Consider the following 22535-nt stretch of genomic DNA (forward strand, 5'->3'; position numbering starts at 1 on the left):
CAACATAGTGTGCCCTCGTGCGAATGCAGAGATAGGCGTCAACGTCTCTGTGTGACCCGACGGAGTATGCTGCTGCTGAGGTGGTGTCTGGTGCGGTGGCTGCTGCGGTGGCTGCCGCGGAATCTCTCCCCTATCTGAACTGGCTGATTCCACCAAGGAAAGGTGAACTGGCCAAAGTGAGGTGCTGGAGGCGGTCCGGAGAATCTATCTCTAAAGCGCTGTGCCTCCTCCCACAGATCTGTCTGATGAGTAAGAACTCTCCCTGACAGTCCATACTGAAAGCAGAAGTCCTGCATAACACAAAACTGTGACATCTGCATCCGGTACTCTCTGGAGTTCTCATCAATCGGAGGAGGCTGAGGTGGCTGTGTCTCTGCTGCAGTCGGCTGAGCCTCCTGGTGCGGAGCACTGGTGCTTCCCTCCCTGTCTCGTGGTCGCCTCAGAGGTCGGGGCGGATCATCTGTGACCGTCCTCTCCTTCATCCAATGGGCGTTCAGCGATGCAGCCGATCGCAACATCAGTGAATCAGAGAAATCCGGAACACCAGCTTTCTTGCACAGCAGGTAGATCACAGTCGCATGGCCTAAGGATTTCTTTGGTGACTGAGCGATGTCATCCATTTCAGCAGCGATGATCTGTCCAATATTCACTTGTTTCTGATGCAGGATCTGATGAAGAAGTAGGGCACGCTCTGATATCAATTCCGACCTGCTCCGATTAGTGCTCAAATTATGATGAATGAAATATGCCAATGCCTTAGGAATCGGAGCTAGATCAACTACCATAATCTTCGCCGGAGAGATTTTTGAAGTTGGTGCCCAATCGTGACCTGGCCTAATCAGTGAGTTTTTCATATCAGTGTATGGCCAGTAGTTCTTGTCAGACCGTTTCATTTCGGTAAACGGGCAAACGGACGCATAGAATTTGCATTTCAGCACACTGTTAATCGTCTTCCCATCATATTTGATCACTTTGCCCCTTACCCATGAAACGAACGCTGCATTCCCTATGGGGTCTTCTTCATCAGATGTTACCCGTAGTGCATTAGTGTAGAACTCCCAGATCAGATCAAGTGAAACCGGTTGGATTTTGTCATTGAAGTAGATTAACTTCTGCTTTTTGAGAATATTAGTGACCTCTGGAAACGTATCATTCTGATACATCCAGTGTTTTTCTTCGACCATGCTTCGACTCTTGATTTGCTCATATCTATCTTCATGGTATGTGGTACGGAATGGGTTGACCTCGTTTGGTGATTGAGACATGATATGGATCTGTAGACTGAATGAAAGAGAAGAAAACAGAGAAAAAAATCAAAGCAAAACGCACAAAACACGTAACGAAAACAGTGAGAAAATGAAGTCCGTACGGACAAAAACTATATAAGCATGCCCACAAAATGATACGCGTATGATACGCAGCCAATACGCGTATCTGGCTCCAATACGCGTACCATACGCGTATTGATCTGCCATACGCGTATCATACGTTGCTTAAACCAGTGCAAAACGTGATCTGCGTAACAGATCACGTATCAGAATGTGATACGCGTATGGCCTGGTCCATTACGCGTATCATACGCGTATTCTTCTCTTTTACGCGTATCATACGCGTTTCACCAGAGGAGCGCATTTTTGTTGTCCAATACGCGTATCATGAGATCCATACGCGTATTGGCAGTTTATCATTTTCAAATTTTTTTTTTCTATTTTAATAAAACTTTTTCTTTTCTTAAAAAAAAACTGACTCGGCAAAAATAAAATGACAAAACCAATCAAACCTCCCTTGGGTTGCCTCCCAAGCAGCGCTTCGTTTAACGTCGCATGGCTCGACGGGACACCTCATACTCAGATGAGTTTAACAGTTTCAATTGGTCCCCCTTCACCGGGATTGTAGGGTTTCAACCTCTGACCATTAACTTTGAAGGTGTCGCCATTCTTCTCATTTTTAAGCTCTATTGCTCCATAAGGAAGTACTTGGTTAATGACGAACGGTCCAGACCATCTTGACCTCAATTTCCCTTGGAACAGCTTTAACCTGGAATTAAACAACAGTACAAGTTGTCCCTCCCGAAATTCCCTCTTCTGGATCTTTTGATCATGCCACTTTTTTGTTTGTTCTTTGTAAATTTTGGCATTTCCATAAGCTTGATTCCTGAATTCTTCCAACTCATGAAGTTGAAGAATTCGGGATTCACCAGCTTTGAAAAGATCACAGTTAAGGAATTTGGAGGCCCAGAAGGCTCTGTGCTCGAGTTCGAGTGGTAAATGACAAGCCTTACCGTAAACTAATTGATAGGGGGACATACCTATTGGTGTTTTAAATGCAGTCCTGTATGCCCACAATGCATCATCCAGCTTTACTGACCAATCTTTTCGAGAAGCACTTACCGTTTTTTCTAAGATCTGCTTTATTTGACGGTTGGATACTTCCACTTGCCCACTCGTCTGGGGGTGATATGGTGTGGCTATCTTATGTTTGACATTATACTTCTTCAACAGATTCTCCAAGAGTTTATTTATAAAATGCGTACCTTGGTCACTAATTAAAGCCCGTGGTACCCCAAACCTAGAGAAGATGTTATGCCTCAAGAACTTCACCACCACTTTAGCATCATTTGTTGGTAATGCCACAGCCTCTACCCACTTTGACACATAATCGACCGCAACCAATATGTAATTCTTACCAGATGATGGCGGAAACGGTCCCATAAAATCAATACCCCAAACATCAAACAGCTCCACTTCTAGCATGGAGTTTTGCGGCATCTGATTCCGCTTTGTAATGTTACCTATTCGTTGGCACCTATCACATTCTCGGACTATAGAATTTGCATCCTTGAAGAGCGACGACCAATACAAACCCGATTGGAGGACTTTTGCTGCAGTTCTATCTCCACTGAAATGTCCACCATACTCCGAATTATGACAAGCTTTCAGAATGTCGGCTTGCTCTCTTTCTGGAACACATCTTCTGATCAAACCATCCACTCCCTTTTTATAGAGAAATGGATCATCCCATAGGTATAACCTACAATCATAAAGAAACTTTTTCTTTTGGTGAGAATTAAAGTCATCAGGTATCACCCCACCTACCACATAGTTCGCATAGTCAGCAAACCATGGTATCTCCTGAACAGCAAGTATTTGCTCATCAGCGAATGTGTCCTGAATAGGATGTTCTTCCTCAGTTTCTTTGATTGGGGACATGCGAGATAAGTGGTCCGCAACCGTGTTCTCGCACCCCTTTTTGTCTTTGATTTCCAAATCAAACTCCTGAAGGAGGAGGATCCATCTCAAAAGTCTCGGCTTTGATTCCTGTTTAGCAAACAAATACTTTAAAGCAGCATGATCAGTATACACAATGACTTTTGAACCAAGCAAATATGATCTAAATTTGTCAAAAGCATAAACCACGGCCAACAACTCCTTTTCGGTAGTTGCATAATTCATTTGGGTCGGGTTAAGGACATGACTAGCATAATAAATCACATGCAATAATTTGTCCTTTCTTTGTCCTAGGACAGCCCCCACAGCAAGGTCACTTGCATCACACATTATTTCGAAAGGCAAGGACCAATCGGGGGCGATTACAACAGGTGCACTGATCAACTTACTCTTTAAAGTTTCGAAAGCTACCATGCAGTTTTTATCAAAATTAAATTGCTTGTCCTTGACTAGCAAATCAGTCAATGGTTTGGCAACTTTTGAGAAGTCTCTGATAAACCTGCGATAAAAACCTGCATGACCCAAAAAACTCCTTATCCCTTTTTCATTCACCGGAGGTGGGAGGTTAGCTATAACCTCCACTTTAGCTTTTTCCACTTCAATTCCTTTGTGGGAAATTTTGTGTCCTAGCACAATTCCTTCCTGCACCATGAAATGACATTTCTCCCAATTGAGAATAAGGTTAGTTTCCTGACATCTTTGCAAAACAAGAGACAAGTTAGCTAAACAATTATCAAAAGAAGAACCAAACACAGAGAAATCATCCATAAACACCTCCATATACTTTTCAAGCATGTCGGAGAATATAGATGTCATACACCTCTGAAAAGTAGCTGGGGCATTGCATAGCCCAAATGGCATCCGTCTGTAAGCGAAAATACCATAAGGACATGTAAATGCAGTTTTTTCCTGATCTTCCGGGGCTACAGCAATTTGATTGTATCCCGAATATCCATCCAGAAAGCAATAATACTCATGACCTGCAAGTCTTTCTAACATTTGATCAATAAAAGGGAGAGGAAAATGATCCTTTCTTGTTGCTGTGTTCAGTCTTCTGTAATCGATGCATACTCGACACCCTGTCACTGTGCGAGTTGGGATCAGTTCATTCTTTTCATTTAAAATTACTGTGGTTCCTCCTTTCTTTGGTACCACGTGCATTGGACTTACCCACGAGCTGTCAGAAATGGGGTAAATCATTCCCGAATCTAACAACTTTACAACCTCTTTCCTTACCACTTCTTTCATTGCTGGGTTTAACCTCCTTTGTGGTTGTACTAATGGTTTCTGATTATCCTCCATCAGTATCTTATGCATGCATACTGTGGGGCTAATACCTTTTAAATCCTCAATAGTCCACCCAATAGCACTTTTATGTTTCTTTAGTACCTGTATCAACTTTTCCTCATCTATTGCATTTAGCTCAGAACTGATAATAGCAGGATAATTTGTTCCAGATCCTAGAAAGACATATTTAAGATTTACAGGTGATTGTTTTAATTCAAAATTTATACCTGGTTTACTTACCTTTTCATTTTCTGATTCTGGTGAAGATCTCAGATCCTCCCACCGGCGTGGTTTGGATTACATCCAAAGAGGTTGTGTATCCAGCATGGCAAGCACTTCTTTTTCTTTTTCATCATCATTCTCTTCAATCTCTCTGACCGACAGACTAAGAACTCTTTCCAATGGTAATTCAGGAAACTTCCTTTGCATTGTGCTAGTTACCATTTGATCAATTACTTCCACAGAGTGGTTTGTACACATATCCTCTTTATGTTTCATAGTATCTCGGACATCAATTATGAGCTCTTCATCATATACCTTTAGGGTCAAGGTACCTCCCTCAATGTCTATCATGCATCTACCTGTTTCTAAGAAAGGTCTGCCCAGAATCAGAGGTATCTCTTCATCTTCTGGCATTTCCAAAATTACAAAATCAACAGGAAAAACAAATTTATCAACTTTGACCAGAACATCCTCAACTACCCCAAACGGTCTCTTCACTGAGTGGTCAGCAAATTGAAGTGTCATTCTGGTATCTTGAACATTTCCAATTCCTAGCTTCCTGTAAATAGACAAAGGCATAAGGCTAACACTAGCCCCCAAATCAATCAGTGCCCTTTTAAAAGACCTGTCTCCAATGGTACACGGGATGGTCACAGAACCTCTATCTGGCTTCTTTACTGGAATCTTCATACCCTGCAAAATAGCACTACAAGTTTCTGTTAGTATAACAGGGTCAGTGTCAGTGGTGCGCTTCTTGGAGATGATGTCTTTCATGAATTTCGCATAGATAGGCATCTGCTCGAGTGCCTCAGAGAATGGAATATTGATTTCTAATTTCCTGAACAACTCCATGAATTTTTGAAAAATTTTCTCATCTTGCTTCTTCTTTTTGTTCCTTTGTGGGAATGGAAGCTTAATTATGGGTTTTGGTTCAGGTAGCTTTTCTTGTACCACCGGCAGTGTCACACTTTCTTCCTCAGGTGGTGTCTTGTTTTCTAAGATTTCCAGGTCCACTTCACACAATTTATCTTCTTCTTCATCCTTCTTCTTGAGATCTTCAACAGATTTTCCGCTTCTTGTTGTTACCGCACTCACATTATTGTGCTCCCTCGGATTTGTCACTGTTACACTAGGTAATGCGCCTGGTATTTGGGAATTTGTTATTTGTTGTGCTATCTGACCCAATTGAATCTCCAGATTTTTAATTGATGCATTGGTGCTCTTCTGATTATTCCTGGTTTCTTCCTGAAATTGCATACTCTGAGTTGCCATCTTCTCTATAGCAATCTCCCAATCCGCTTTCTTAGGTACTTGTTGCTGATACGGTTGTTGTTGCGGCTGATATTGTGGTTGGTAAAGTGGTTGTTGTTGTGGAGGTCCTTGATTCTGAATATTACCTTGCTGATCTTTCCAAGAGAAATTAGGATGATTTTTCCACCCCGGATTGTACGTATTTGAGTAGGGATTATTCTGCCTCAAGTAATTTATAGCTTGCACCTGTTCTGCGGTTGCAACACAATGCATGGTAAAGTGTGGTCCACTACAAATCTCACAAATCATAGGCTGAACCGGTTGAACTTGAGCAACAGTCTGGGTATCTAAATTCATCGCTTTCATTCTTCTTTCAACCTCAGCTGCAATCTGGTCTTCCATTTTCACTACCTGATTTGCTAGTTTCAAGTCAATTTTACCCTCTGGCTGACTCACAGTACGGTCATATAATTCCAAATGTTCATTCGCTGCAATAGCTTCGATGATCTTTTTGATACCGGTTGCTGTTGAAAAATTAGATGAGCCACCAGCAGTTGTGTCAATGAGTTGCTTCGTTTTTATCTTCAGCTCGTTTACAAAATTCTGCATTTGTTCAGTTGCATCCAGATTATGTGTAGGACATGCAACTAAACATCTCTTGAATCTTTTGTATGCATCTCCAAGTGTCTCTCCGTCTTTCTGTTTAAAATTCACAATGTCATACCTCTTACGGATGTACACAGAAGCAGGAAAATACTCGTTCAAAAATGCTGTTTCCATTTGTTGCCAAGTAGTAATGCTTCCTGCGGGTAGGGAATAGAACCATTCCTCAGCATCCTCAGATAATGTGAATGGGAACATGACCAATCTCTTTGCCTCTTCAGAATGCCCATCAATTTTTAATGATGTAGTCATAGTCAGAAACCTTTGCAGATGCTTGTTTGCATCCTCATTGATTTTTCCTGAAAAAGGCTTGCTTTCTAACTGACGGATAGTTGAGGGATGTAGCTGGAAGTGAGCAACATTAACAGGTTGGTTAACAATGGTCAACCGCACTGTTGGGTTGTTCTCTCTGCCATAGTCACGTAAAAGTCTTTCCGCTGGAGGTGGGTCTGCAACCATGTTAATAGTGTCTGGATGTGAATCTGTGTCTGACTCAGATTTTTCGGAGTGACAAGAGACTGGTGTGCTAGGTGTGGCCTGTTCTTCGGTGTCAGAATGTGCCAGTTTCTTTCTTCTAGCTTTTCTGAGCTTTGCGCGCAATGTTCTCTCTGGTTCTGCGTCAAAATGAAAATCAGCTGATGCCTTACCTCGCATACACAGATTAGACAGAAGTTAGTTATAATAATAATGAAAATAAAATTAACAGTAAATAAAATTTTGGATGCAGAGCAACAAAATTCTAATTGAAAATAAATTAATAAACTTTATTATCTTTGGCAGTCCCCGGCAGCGGCGCCAAAAACTTGATGGGAAAATAGCAAGTGTACTATTTTTCTCACTGTAGTAATAAAAGGGAAATTCCCCGTTTGTCGATCTCAAGGACTGCTTGACGACACAGAGTTTATAGATTGTTTCAATTAGACAAAAGCCTTTGGTTTTTGTGTTGTGATTAATTATACTACCAATTGCAGATAAATAAAACAAGTAAAAAGGTTGAGCGAGATACAAATGAGAGACGATTGCTAGGGTTCGGTGAATGAAACTTCTTGTAACAGATATAATTTATGAAGGTTTAGACAATACTCCTGTCCAATTAATTCCGGTCCTCAAGGTTATCTATTCCTAATTCCTTAGTGAAAAGACCTCTGATTATGTAACCTAATTACTATGTCCATAAATAATTAAGTTCATACTCAAGCATTCAAATATCAAGAATTACCGGTCAGATAGAAAATCCCTAGTCCTAGGTTATTTTTACTATCCAAAGTTCTTATCCAGATCAATGAATAATCGCTGTCCAGCTTAAACTATTCATATTAATCAGCATTCGTTGGTCCGACGAATAAAGCATAAAGAACAGTAATAAGAACAAATCAATGGAAAAGAAGAAATAATCAATGCATTCATAAACATCAAATCTGTCACATTCAGAATCAGGGTCACCCCCCTAGCAATGGGGGGGTTTAGCTACTCATAATCGAAATAAAAACAAAGATTAACATTGTTGTCATTACAGAATTTCGTGAGGAATCAATCTTCAATCGTCGGAAAACTCTTGAACATATGAATCCTTTGATAATCGTAAAGTCTCCAACTCTCAAAACGCATCTTTTTTTTTCTCTCCAAATCGTCCAACCCCCGGAAAATCGTGTTCTGCCCTCTTAATAGCTATTCAGTTGGACTTTTCCTGATTTTGTGCTCCATACGCGTACTGGGCTGTCCCATACGCGTATTGGGCTGTCCCATACGCGTACTGCACGTAAGTCAGCCTCTGATACGCGTATTGCCCAGGCTGGTACGCGTACTGCCTAGTCCCATACGCGTATCACCAGAGGCTTGCTATTTTGCTTGATTTTCCATCCCTCTGGTCATATGCGTATGCTACGCGTACTAGGCAGGTCCATACGCGTATCATGTAAGGCCATACGCGTATGGACAGCAGGTTCTCCAAAAAATGATTTTTTCTTCCGTTTTCTTGCTCGGGCTCAATTTCGCATCTGACGTTTGATTCCCTGAGCTTCCAAACTAGTTTTTTACCTGCTAACATACCAAAAAGTGTAAAATATCCTCAAGAAACTCATAAGTAACAACACACTTAATATTATAGAATTGAGCTTATATCCAACTAAAAATGCTTCAGTTTACACAGTTTACCTGACTTATTTACGGTTAAATAGTGGAATGTCTAGCATAAATGGTGACTGATCAATTACCAATCAATGTGGAACTATTATCCACACTACTCAGACTTGATACATTCTCAACAAGGCCAACGATAATTTTTTGAGACGGTGGTGCATCAGAATATATGGAAAGTAGATCCAAAATTTTATCGACGTTATACTTGAATTTCACTGACGAATAAAAATAGGGGATTGTGGAAGGGATGAAGAAGAAATAAGAGAGAGTTTTCTCTTAAATGCATCGAGGAGAGTGTATTTTCAAGTTTTATTGAAAAAGAAAAAATGACTCTTAAAATCTGCATTGAAACGTGTTAAGTAATAATGGATAACTGTAATAGGGATATAATGTAATAACTATTAACATTGGATTAGCAAATACATAATAATGCAAAAAGACAGTTAGGGACATGAAAAACCATGTTTTATTAGTTTTAATTAGGTTTTGACGTAAATTTGGTAGTAGTTAATTTTTATATATTAATAGTTGATATGTCGACTCAGATTTGTACGAATGACCTTGTTGTCATGACACGTCACTAGATCTCAATGTTTTTTTGACAGAAATTGACGGAAGAGATCAATAGAGGAATATAAGTGAAGTTACGAGACTAATTTGTAACATCTTTTAATTAAGTGATTAAAACAGAATATTAAATTAAGTTAGGAGACTGGATGGTTAATCTACTTTTCTACTTTTAATATATAAAAGTTAATTACCACCATAATTACTTAATTACCCTAATTACAATCCATAATACAGCTAATTTCATGTTCCTATAAGTAATTTCGTACTAAACTCTATTTAATACTCTAACTAACTCTACCATTTTACAATTTAATAAATTTGCCTCGACAACATAAAAATTGATTCAACTATATATTATATAAAATATAATTAAAAAATTGATTCAAATATATCAAAATACATTAAAAGAGAGTTTTTCATTGGGTAAGGTGATGTATGATATGAGTAATTTCCAATGGGTGAATTATTTTATGGATTTGGGATAAAAAGAGAATTTTGAAATCTTGAATTATGGTGTGGATTTGGAATAAGTGGTGGATTTCCAAAATATGGGGTGTTTTGTTGATTTGGGATACAAAGAGGACTTCCATCATTTTGCATAAAATTGGAGCATGTGTTATGTTGATTGAGGTTCATTTTCAAATGGAATGTGTACACACAAAAATTAAAATTAAATAAAATAAATTGGTCAAATTTAGACTAGATGTGAGTGAAAAATGTGATAAAATAAATTACCTATTTATACTACTAAAAAATATTACCGTTACTTTATTGTTGTTGCAATCTTATCATTCCAAAATGAAATCAATATCCTGAAATCAAATTAAGTATTATTGTAGTTTTTTTGCCAAATATTATCGTTGCTTGATTTTCTTTAAATGACAAAATGAATTTTTTTTAATAATAAATATTACCGTTATTTTATTGTTGTTGCACTCTTATCATTCCAAAATGAAATCAATATTCTGAAATCAAATTAATTATTATTGTAGTTTTTTTGCCAAATATTATCGTTACTTGATTTTCTTTAAATGACAAAATGAATTTTTTTAATAATAAATATACTGATTTTTTAAGTGGTCTTTCTGAGATGTCAAACCGAGAATATGAAAAGAGTGAGAAGTAATATGAAACCGTTTGATGAAAATTAGGGTTTTATTTAATTGAATAAATTGATGTTATTATTATTATTAATATTGTTATTTATTAATATTTATTATCATCATTATTAATCTCATTTACCCACTTAATAACTCAAAATATTCCAAAACCATTATTCCAAAACCACTGACAATATTATACCATTTTAACTAACTCTACCATTTTACAATTTAATAAATTTGCCTCGACAACATAAAAAAACGCTTTTTCCTATTACTTGCACGCCGAAAATTTCCTTGGGAACACAACAGTCTTCACGTCTTCTTTTTCAAAAATGCTACTAATCAATTCGATGTTATATATGTGTAACATCAAAGGTTGGATCCTTTTCAGCATTTTGCCACACACCTCTATCAAATTTATATACTCTTTTTTTTTCCAGGTTATTAGGTTTGTAATTTTATAGTCATCTAAATTTGCAGTTACATTAATTTTTGAATTTTTTTCAGTGAAAATGAGTAGAAAGGTTGATTCTGTGAAAGACATCAATGACTCAAAATAAACTTGGCGTCTTGCTGTTCGAATAATGGATGTTTGGAGTGTTGTGAATAATAAGGGTATTGAACATTTGGAGATGATTGTTATGGATTCCTTGGTAAATTGTTTTTTTTTTAAGTATAGATTTTTGTATGATAGTTAGTAATTACAACAAAATGCTTTTTTGTATAACATATAAAAAGAAGATTATTTTTATTTTGTTAGGGTGATCAGATTCAGGTCCTTATTCGTCATGACCATTTACTGAAATGGAAAGAGGTCATTAAGGAGAATATGACCTGCATTATAAACAATGGTAGTGTCTATAACAATGATTTTCAGTGGAAGGTATGTGATCATTCAAAAAAACTGTATTTCTTGGTGGTACCACAATGAAGGCAATCGAACTTCAAAATATTCCACCTAAAGGATATTTCTTTAAAGATTTTGGTGAGATACTTCAAGGAAAATGCAAAACCGATAGACTGGAAGGTAATTTAAATTCTATTATAACTTATATATTTGCAAACACATTCAATAATGAATCTTACTTTAATGTAGATATTGTTGGTGTTGTTAGTGAGATAAACCATATCCAATCCAACACTCCGGGGAAGAAAGTTGTTGTTTCTGTTGTGCTGAAAGATTTGAAGTAATGCGCATTGTTTTCATAACTTATGTGTTTGATAAATTTATATATTTTGCATCACTGAACCCCATCATATAATATTGTTTATTTATATTGCAAAATAGGGGTAATTGCATAAATTGCAATTTATGGGAAATCTATGGATAAAAAATTTTGGCTTACTACAATGATCCTAAAAACAATGGAGCTATTGTGATTCTGCTCACTCATGCAATGGTAAAAGATGGCCAAGGTATTACACTATCAGACTTTATAAATACATAGCTGATTTGTATTTTTCATTATACGTTCAATAATTTTTATATTAATTATACAATTTACAGTGTCAAATGCATGGAGTGGTTCCAAATTGTTGATAAATGAAGACATCCCTGAAATTCAAGATTTTATGTCTAAGTATGGATTTTATTTATTTATTTATATTCAGATTATTATACATAATTTTTAATTTCAAAAACAATCTTATTTCTATAGGTTGCCTACTAATGAACAGAAGGAGAAGCCTACTCAATCTGCAAAATCTCTTTCTAATTGGTCTGGTGGTTCTCAGTATTCGCCAGTAGAAAGGTTTGTTCATAATGCGAAATGTATGTCCTTAAGTCAGTTCTGCAAAATCAAACATGTAAGTTGAATACTATAGAGCCGAATTTATCTTTACTATTACAATTATATTGTTTGCTTTTTGAAATTAATATCATTTTTGATTTGCTTTTAGGAAACTTTATGTGTTACTGTAGCAACCACATTGAAATTTGTTGTCTCAAAGTATAGATGGTTTTACTATGGCTGCACAAGGTGTTCTTCGAAGGCACCTAATCCTGAAAAAGCTTATGAATGTTCATGTGGGCAAAAAGTCGAACAGCCTATACCAAGGGACATATAATCTAGATGAATTGCAAATAAATTTGGTAATGGATTTGTTATTAATCATATTATTTTCTTCGTTTAAACTACTATAGGTACAAGATTGAGATATATGTTAGCAATGGTGAATCAAAATATCGATTTGTATTCTGGGATTCCGAATGTGCTGCTATACTTGGAATGACTGCTGAATTTATGCATAACTCTATGGTGGAGGTACATTGTTATATATAAGTTAAATCGAGTTGTAAAGTTCAGATTATCACTCATGGTTGATATTTTATTTTTCCATTAGAATGGAGAAGATGATCCAATGGTTTATCCTGATGAGCTTGAAATGCTGTTGAATAAGAAAATGGCTTTTAGAGTTAAGGTGCAGCCAACGTTTTCCCAAGCGTTTGTTTGGAAGCTTTGTGATGATGAAGCCTTTGTTAAAGAGATTGAAAATGACTACATAGTAGAAGACGTATAATATTCACTTAATTCATGTATTATTTAAACATTTAACAAGTATAATAAATATTCGATGTTTCAATGTGCAGAATCAGTCTAAAACTGAATATGCAAAGTTGGTCCCTAACAAAGAAAATTTGGAAACTTCCGCAGTAAGTATCTTCATTTGTTAACATAATAATTTTCTATGATAAATATTGTATTATTATAATTCATTTTATATCTGACAATTAATTTTTTATATTGCAAGCAAACATTATCTGCATCTGGTGAAAATGATCCAGAATCAATCATTCTAATGACTCCGGCTAAGGATGTTGTAATTGCTGACAAGGGTGAAGAAGTTGATTTTGAAGCGTCTGGTGCTACGCAATTATCAGACACCAAACCATCCAAGAAAGTAAAGATAGAACCATCTTCTTAATTAGAATTTTCGGAAATTTGATATTGAAATATATTTTATGAACTTTTTAGCACCAGAATGAGTTTAAGTATGAAGTTGTTAAGAACATGATATGTTTTGGTTGTAGGATGTGTTCTTACTTTTTTGAAGTGTTTATTTTGTGGGATTACAATTGACATTTATATTTCATGTATGGTTTAAAGGATGATAATGAGTATTTAATTCATGTGTGTGAAATTATTCAAAATGCTATGTTGTTATGTTGAACATTGTGTTTTGTGTGTTCTTTCAACTACAAGATTTATATGAGTATCATATCTTCAAATGTTAACAAGTATTTTAGATTGATAACAAAATACGTTGTCATCTTATGAAATATGTGTATACGACTAAATTATAAATAGATTATTGCATGTCATGTTTGGTTTCAGCATGCCTAATGGTGTTAGAAATTAAAAAAACAATTACATAAAAATTTATTATGAAATCCTTCAAAACTAATTATAGAAAACACATAGAAACACATTTTTTTACAATTTTTTTTCAAAGTCTAATACATATCTTAAAATTGCAGGTAGTTCAGAAATGTTGGAGCAATGTTTGAATCTTGCATTCAACTGAATTAAGGATTTATAAAAAAAACAAGGTATAATTATCATATACAGTGAATTGTCTTTTGATTGGTAATGGAAAATCTACATTGTTTGTTTGAAATGATTAAATTAAGCATGCAACTATACTTTTTACCAATCTCACGTCATCATATATAGTATTATAACTAAACATATAAAAAGAGAATTTTGAAATCTTGAATTATGGTGTGGATTTGGAATAAGAGGTGGATTTCCAAAATATGGGGTGTTTTGTTGATTTGGGATACAAAGAGGACTTCCATCATTTTGCATAAAATTGGAGCATGTGTTATGTTGATTGAGGTTCATTTTCAAATGAAATGTGTACAAAAAAAAAAAAAAATTGGTCAAATTTAGACTAGATGTGAGTGAAAAATGTGATAAAATAAATTACCTATTTATACTACTAAAAAATATTACCCTTATTTTATTGTTGTTGCAATCTTATCATTCCAAAATGAAATCAATATCCTGAAATCAAATTAGTTATTATTGTAGTTTTTTTACCAAATATTATCGTTGCTTGATTTTCTTTAAATGACAAAATGAATATTTTTTTAATAATAAATATTACCGTTATTTTATTGTTGTTGCAATCTTATCATTCCAAAATGAAATCAATATTCTGAAATCAAATTAATTATTATTGTAGTTTTTTTGCCAAATATTATCGTTACTTGATTTTCTTTAAATGACAAAATGAATTTTTTTAATAATAAATATACTGATTTTTTAAGTGGTCTTTCTGAGATGTCAAACCGAGAATATGAAAAGAGGGAGAAGTAATATGAAACGGTTTGATGAAAATTAGGGTTTTATTTAATTGAATAAATTGATATTATTATTATTATTATTATTAATATTGTTATTTATTAATATTTATTATCATCATTATTAATCCCATTTACCCACTTAATAACTCAAAATATTCCAAAACCACTATTCCAAATACACGTGTTTCAACCCTAAAAAATCAGTATATCCACACCTTTCACTTCAATATTTTTTTGCTTATATTTGAAGCAAACTTTCCCAAAAGTAACCATCATTAATGCTCTACTTTAACATCACATCAAACCTATATCTATCATACTTTTCAATAAAGATAGAAACCAAATTTGAATAATATAATATTAATTTTTTTGAAATCTAACAAATTTATTTCATTCCCCTATAAGATTACTAAAATACAATTTTAAATTAATTCCAGGTACAATATTCTGTTTGGATTCATATATATATATATTTTTTTTAAAAATCATTATGTAATTGCAATTTTTATAAATTCATTATGTACATTGACAATATTTTTTCTTAATACTGTTTTTTTCTTACATTGACAATATTTTTTCTTACCTATTTATACTACTAAAAAATATTACCGTTATTTTATTGTTGTTGCAATCTTATCATTCCAAATCGAAATCAATATCCTGAAATCAAATTAATTATTATTGTAGTTTTTTTGCCAAATATTATCGTTGCTTGATTTTCTTTAAATGACAAAATGAATTTTTTTAATAATAAATATTACCGTTATTTTATTGTTGTTGCAATCTTATCATTCCAAAATGAAATCAATATCCTGAAATCAAATTAATTATTATTGTATTTTTTTTTGCCAAATATTATCGTTGTTTGATTTTCTTTAAATGACAAATTGGATTTTTTTAATAATAAATATGAACCACTTAAATTGTAGGAGCGTGTGTTTCTTTATGGACATTGCAAATGAGAGAACGTTGGAAAATCTCAAATATCCAAATGCTTCTAACACAGCAACATCGGTAAATGTGTAGGAACTTGGGAAAACTATAGATAAACATGCTCTAATGAAATCCCTTTAGGTTTTACGGCTATATTAATACATAGGCTGATGAAAAACTTTTCATTTCCCTATATTACGCATATCCACATGTTACGTAATTGCCAATTATTTTGGAGGGAACAGACGAATTTTCGTACCAAATATATATATATATATATATATATATATATATATATATATATATATATATATATATATATATATATATATATATATATATATATATAATGGAAATGATACATTCTTAACATGTACCTTATATATTATATATTAGCATTTCAAGTATTGTTCCAAATTCAAGAAATGAACTTATCATGTTGAATGAGCAAAAGTTGTAAGAAAACTTTATTCAAATAAAACCATGGCAATGTAAGTTATGTTTTTTATCAGGTGAACATTTGATATTTTTATTCACTATAAAATTATATATCTTTTGTTTTATTTATAATGATGAAGATATATCATATCTGTTATATATGTGTAATTTTTTCAGATGTATGATCAAGTATGATCATTTTGAATTATAGAGCCTGAGTGAGTACTATAATAGAAAATATTCAAAATGATAGATGAAGAATTACATTTTAAAACTATTTTGAGGAGGAAGAATGCTGCAAAAGCCAGAATTTATAGAAAGAGTGTTACTGATGACAAGAAATCTAAGAGGTTGAAAACTGCTCTAAAAGAAAACGGTACATTTGATAAAAGACGCGACAATGACTCAACAGCTTTGAGGATACCACTATCAGAACTTTCGCCAAACATACTAAATGACGATCGTGGTATAGCCAACGTTGAAGTAAGTCGTCAACTTCATTCGTCCTTAAAGACTAAGCCAAGTACCAATAATAATATCAGATCAAAAATGATATCAAGCAGAAACATTACCAAATTAGGAGTTAACTTATCTAAGAGGTTTGACAATACATTTGCTGCAACAACATCAAACCAAGATCCAATACCAGAATTGCAACTCAATGAGCTTTTTGCATCTGATAGTGGAGACGATAATATGAATGATGAATCTGACGGTATATTCTTAATTATTTTTCATTTGAGTTAATTTGTTTATGATATGTCATAGAATATTACAATATTCTTAACACAATAAATGTTATGTCAAAAGGTTACAGTTCAGCAACAAATTCAAGTTTTGGTGAAGATGAAATGTCTAATGGAACAGATGCTATGGAAACTTTTGAAATTACATCAGGTATTTTAAAATGATTTACTATAAATAATATTTTATGATTATGAAATACAACTCATTTAACATATGAATTAAATACTATTGATGATCAGGAGGGTATTATGATATAGGGGATCCTGTCATTGAATGTCAATATTGTGGTGCAAATATGTGGTATTTGGAAAGGAAAAACAAATGTCGTCATGCCAATTTTCGTATACAAGGTAGATGCCCTCCCGGTGCGAAAGTGGACAATCGATTTAACAACGGTAGATGTAACACCCCGATAAAAATAAGATAATTATTTAATTTAAGTTAATATTATATTTATTAATTTAATTAAATAATTGGAATTATTGGATTATTATTATTATTATTATTGGAATAATAATTATTGGAAAATATATATAAGTTGGAAATAAGAAAAAGAGTCCATTTTGTAAAGAAAGGGTTTTTTACGTGAAAAACAGAGAAGCGGCTGAAAAGTGGAAAGTGGAGAAAGGGCAAAGAGGCAGAACAAGAGGAAGAAGGTTGAAGAAGGAAGAAGCTTGAAGCTAAAAGATTCGCCGGATTAACTCAGGTAAGGGGGTTTATCGTCGTTTAATGGGTATTATGGATTAGCATGTAATGGGTAGTGATAAACCGTTGAATTGACCCTAATTGGGATTGTGAATGCTGAAAATTACGTTGGATAAACTGTGTTAAAAACTGTAATTGAATCGATAGTCGTGTGAGTCGTAATTTGCTGGACGTATAGCTTGTTACGGAATTGGAATCGGAGGTCCGGAAGTCCTCCAACGGCGGAAAATGCGGAGAATTCTGCATTCTGCCTTGTGTTAGCGCAGGAACAGCTTTCTGTCTTGCGTTAACCGGTTAACCCAGGGTGTTAACCGGTTAACACTGTGTTGTATTGTGTAAAATTGCTGTTTTGTCTGCGTTAACCAGTTAACCCAGGGTGTTAACCGGTTAACACTGTTGTGATTGCTGAGATATTGTTGTTCTGTCTGCGTTAACCGGTTAACCCAGGGCGTTAATCGGTTAACACTGTTAAGTTTTGGGCAGGAAGCGTGTTTATGCTGCGTTAACCGGTTAACCCAGGGCGTTAACCGGTTAACACTGTTGCAGAGTGGAAAATTGGTGTTTTAAATGTTGTGTACTTAATTGATGGTTGGCATATGTTGGCGGATGATGTAATAGGGATTATTTCCTGTTGTTTTGAGTAGTAAGGGTATTAGTAGAGTGTGCTAATATTGTGATTAATTATTTGACATGATATGGTGTTTGATACATGTGTTGATGATGTATGATGATATGCATAATGTTGTGAATGTATATATTATGCCTGTATTTGTGAATGGACTGTTGTATGGCTTAGAGTGTGAGCATATGTCCATTGTGGATTGTTGTTGATGTTGCATTGCTAGATGATTAGCGTGCATAGTATAGCCCTTGGGGTTGTAGCTAATTCCCATGGTGAGGAATTAGTGAGTGAATCATTGTGGATTCGTTGTTGATGTTTGCATGCTAGGTGATTAGTGTGCATAGCATAGCCTTTGGGGCTGTAGCTAATTCCCATGGTGAGGAATTAGTGAGTGAGTCACTAGATCTCAAATGAGTGGGACTAGTGAGCTTAGTAGCCGTATCTGGATTTGATCGGTGAGCTTGAACTATATGTTCAAGAATAGTCGGTACCGCATGTGTGGAGTCTCATTTCATAATGTATGTATGGTGTATAATATGAATGAATGTATTCCAATATTATACGTGTGGTTGTGTTGACATTGAGTATGAGTATGAATTGTGTAGTATTGAGTATGATAATTGGGTTGATGTGCCGTTACTGAATGTGTGATATGATTAGGGTGATTAATGTGTTAAATTACTTAACATGACATGATATTTTATAATGCTTACTATATCGATTGAGGAACTCACCCTTACAACTATTTTTCAGGTAACGAGCAATGAGTTGAGTAGAAGCTAATGCTTGGAGTCTAGTGTAGTCTCCTTAGTGGGTCATGCTCTGATAGATGTAACATCGGGAGGGAACATTTTAATTGTGTTGTTGATGATTGTTGAACCAGTTTACATGTAGTATGTTGCATGTTTTGAATGATCGATTTGATCTCTATCCGCTGCGTATTATGCAACTGTTTTATTTGATAAATAAATGAGCATGACAAGCTACTTTGATGAATAGTGTGAAATATTGTGTGACACCCTTAATTGCATATTTACTCTGATAGATACATATTTGTTATTTTGATTAAATATTTGGGGTATTTTAGAAGGGTGTTACAGTAGATGCCCTCCCAATTTTCGTATCCAAGGTCAATCATGTCACCGAATAGGAAGCATGTTACCGATGCCAGGTCAAAATCCACGATTTGCACAACTAATGTCTATAAAATTGTGAACCTTTTGTTTCAATATCTTTTGTTGCATTAAACCTTACTGTATCAATTGCAATTAATTTCAACATTTGGTAGTATTCATTACTATATTTTAAAACAAATGAGGTTCTGGTATTTCTTTTACATGGTTTATGTATTTTGGTTAAATAATCATTTATTATGAAGGTTAATATTTGCGCTTTTATACCTCAAATTAGTAACAGATTGGAAAATTTCATCCATTACTAAATAAATATATTTTTATTTCTTATGTCCAAAATCTCAATGATAAATGGAATGTTTATTCATAACATTAACAATGAAATGTTTATTATATATCAATATACCAATAAATTGTAAAAATATTTTTGTATTATATTTTTTTATTATTTCCTTAATATAGTATACAAAAAAAATTAAGCAAATTATATTACTATAAATTAATAATGTTTTACTTTATTATGTCCCAAACTGGAAAAAGTTATTTGTGGAAATTTTTTGAACCCATTTATTGATCATTTAACATCCATTACATTAAAAAAAAAAAACTCTTATGCAATAAATTTGTGTACGTTGATCCAACCATATATATATATATATATATATATATATATATATATATATATATATATATATATATATATATATATATATATATATATATATATATATATATATATAAACAAAAAATATATTATATTTTAATTTTTTCAAAATAAATTATTGCACTTGCGCGACCCGTGCGAACGCACGGGTCCTTTACTAGTTATCCCATTAAAAAATCATCATATTTTCTATTCATTTTTTAATTTTTATTTTACTTTCTTATTTGTTCTAATTTTATTTTTTCATCTAAACATTACATAAAAGGTAATGCTCGTGATGTGAAAAGTTAAAGTTTTCAACAATAAAGGAAAAAATATTTTTAATTGCATTTAGTAAAATCTTCACAAATATTTGTTTTCATAATTTTTTTTTTGATATAAACTCTTTTTTAGGAAAAATATTTTGTAGAATTTCTTTTTAAATAAAAATTCATATATTAAAAATTCCCTGTCAAAAAAATATAACAAAAAATTATTTTTATAGAAATTAAAGAAATCTAATCATGATAGAGTTTAAAATTGATCAATATTTATATTAAGTATCTATAAATAAGAGTATCGGTTAGTAAAAAAAATCTTTAATTTATGTAACAAAATATTTTTTGCAATAAAATCAAATATATAAAAAATAATGAAATTTATTTTAGAATTATCAATAAATTAATATAAAAAACACTATAATATAAATAATTGAATAATAACTACATATCAAACTAAAACTCTAAGTATCATAATGTTCACCTTTTAAAATATATTTACTTTTATAATAACAGTATCAATTAGTATAAAACCAAATGTGAATTTCATTTACATCAATCAATATATATATATATATATATATATATATATATATATATATATATATATATATATATATATATATATATATATATATATATATATATATATATATATATATATATATTTATTTAAAATTACGTCATCAAACAATCATTATAATGATATTCTGAAAGTGGATATAAACTGAATTATAAACTGAATTTAATTACCGTAAATTGTGTTGAATTTTAGTGAGAGTTTAAAAATAATAATCCTATTCTTTCACTATAAAAGTAATCACGGACCAATGAAAATATAGTTTTCTCTCTCAAATTTCCATATACGTATAGACAATCCTAATATATTTCTCCTAAGTTTGAATTCAAGTTCAACTCAAATTTTCTCTACAAACAGTTTCATTCGGTTGAAAGAGAATGGCAAAAAAGTATGAAGGAGTTGCTATAGGAATTGACCTAGGCACGACTTACTCATGTGTTGGAGTGTGGCAAGAACAAAACGACCGTGTTGAAATCATTCACAATGATCAAGGAAACAAAACAACACCTTCTTGTGTTGCTTTTACCAACACTCAAAGATTGATTGGTGATGCTGCCAAAAATCAAGCTTCTTCCAACCCAACCAACACTGTCTTTGGTAATTCTTTTACGTATTATTTTGTTCCACAATTGTTTAGTTTTTAGTTATTAGGGTTTTACTGTTATTAGGTTAAATATATTTGCCATAATTGTTATTTTTTTTATGTACTTTTTACATTAGACAACATATTAAACATCATCATTAACTTTTTTAGATGCAAAGAGGTTGATTGGAAGGAATTATAGTGATTCTGTTATTCAAAATGATATTCTATTGTGGCCCTTTAAGGTCATTGATGGGGAGGATGATAAGCCGACTATCGTTGTGAGCTACAAGGGTGAGGAAAAACACCTTGTTGCCGAGGAAATATCAGCTATGATTCTCACACATATGCGAGAGATTGCGGGGGCATTTTTGGAGTCACCCGTTAAGAATGCAGTGATTACCGTACCGGCTTATTTTAATGATGCGCAGCGAAGAGCCACCAAAGATGCAGGTGATATTGCTGGTCTCAATGTTATGAGGATAATCAATGAGCCAACTGCGGCGGCTCTTGCATATGGACTTCAAAAGAGAGCTAATTGTGTTGAAGAGAGAACTATTTTCATCTTTGATCTTGGTGGTGGAACTTTTGATGTGTCTCTCCTTACAATTAAGAACAATGCCTTTGAAGAGTGTTCCAAACTTAACGCTGCGAGATGTTACACCGTTGTCACTTGGTAAAGCAGTAAAAGGAGTTACGTTATGTATCTTATTATGTGGTTTTGATTTCATTTACTATCAAAAGGTCTTCGTAAAACATGCTACATGCGCCATCATATCCAAGCACTTCCAAATGATCCATAACCAATAAAAACCATACAAACCTGCATAAAAAAACATCGATACATAAAAGTGTAGTTCAAACACATTGCACTTGGCATCAATAAACAACACCGACTTCAATAACAGTTCTTTATCCTACCGTTGGATGAAACATTCATTGTTTTAATGCTATTACTCCTTGCACAATCTATGACATATTATCTCAACCTTATTCTCCAGAACACGAAGGCCACTGCACTTACTTCCAACAATCTCAAAGAAAAGATCTTCCAAGTAATCTTGAGGTGGATGGAGTTACGTTTTTTGATGTAACTTGGCTA

The 22535-nt window shown here is 33.5% G+C and overlaps 1 protein-coding gene across 1 annotated transcript; it reads left to right on the forward strand.

The window, feature by feature from the left end:
* The first annotated feature begins 21227 nt into the window (after window positions 1–21227).
* LOC127131716 (heat shock cognate 70 kDa protein 1) lies at window positions 21228–22113 on the forward strand. The gene is made up of 2 exons (XM_051060634.1): window positions 21228–21447; window positions 21605–22113. The coding sequence occupies exons 1-2, from the start codon at window positions 21228–21230 to the stop codon at window positions 22111–22113; spliced, it is 729 nt and encodes a 242-aa protein (XP_050916591.1).
* The last annotated feature ends 422 nt before the right edge of the window (window positions 22114–22535 follow it).

The sequence above is a fragment of the Lathyrus oleraceus genome, chromosome 3, assembly GCF_024323335.1.
Source record: "Lathyrus oleraceus cultivar Zhongwan6 chromosome 3, CAAS_Psat_ZW6_1.0, whole genome shotgun sequence".
In the NCBI taxonomy this organism is placed as follows: domain Eukaryota; kingdom Viridiplantae; phylum Streptophyta; class Magnoliopsida; order Fabales; family Fabaceae; genus Lathyrus; species Lathyrus oleraceus.

Excerpts from the sequence above, each read along its gene's own strand:
- LOC127131716 (XM_051060634.1), top strand. The coding sequence starts at position 21,228 with ATGGCAAAAAAGTATGAAGGAGTTGCTATAGGAATTGACCTAGGCACG. Across the intron at positions 21,448-21,604 it reads CCCAACCAACACTGTCTTTG|ATGCAAAGAGGTTGATTGGA; the intron begins GTAATTCTTTTA and ends TAACTTTTTTAG.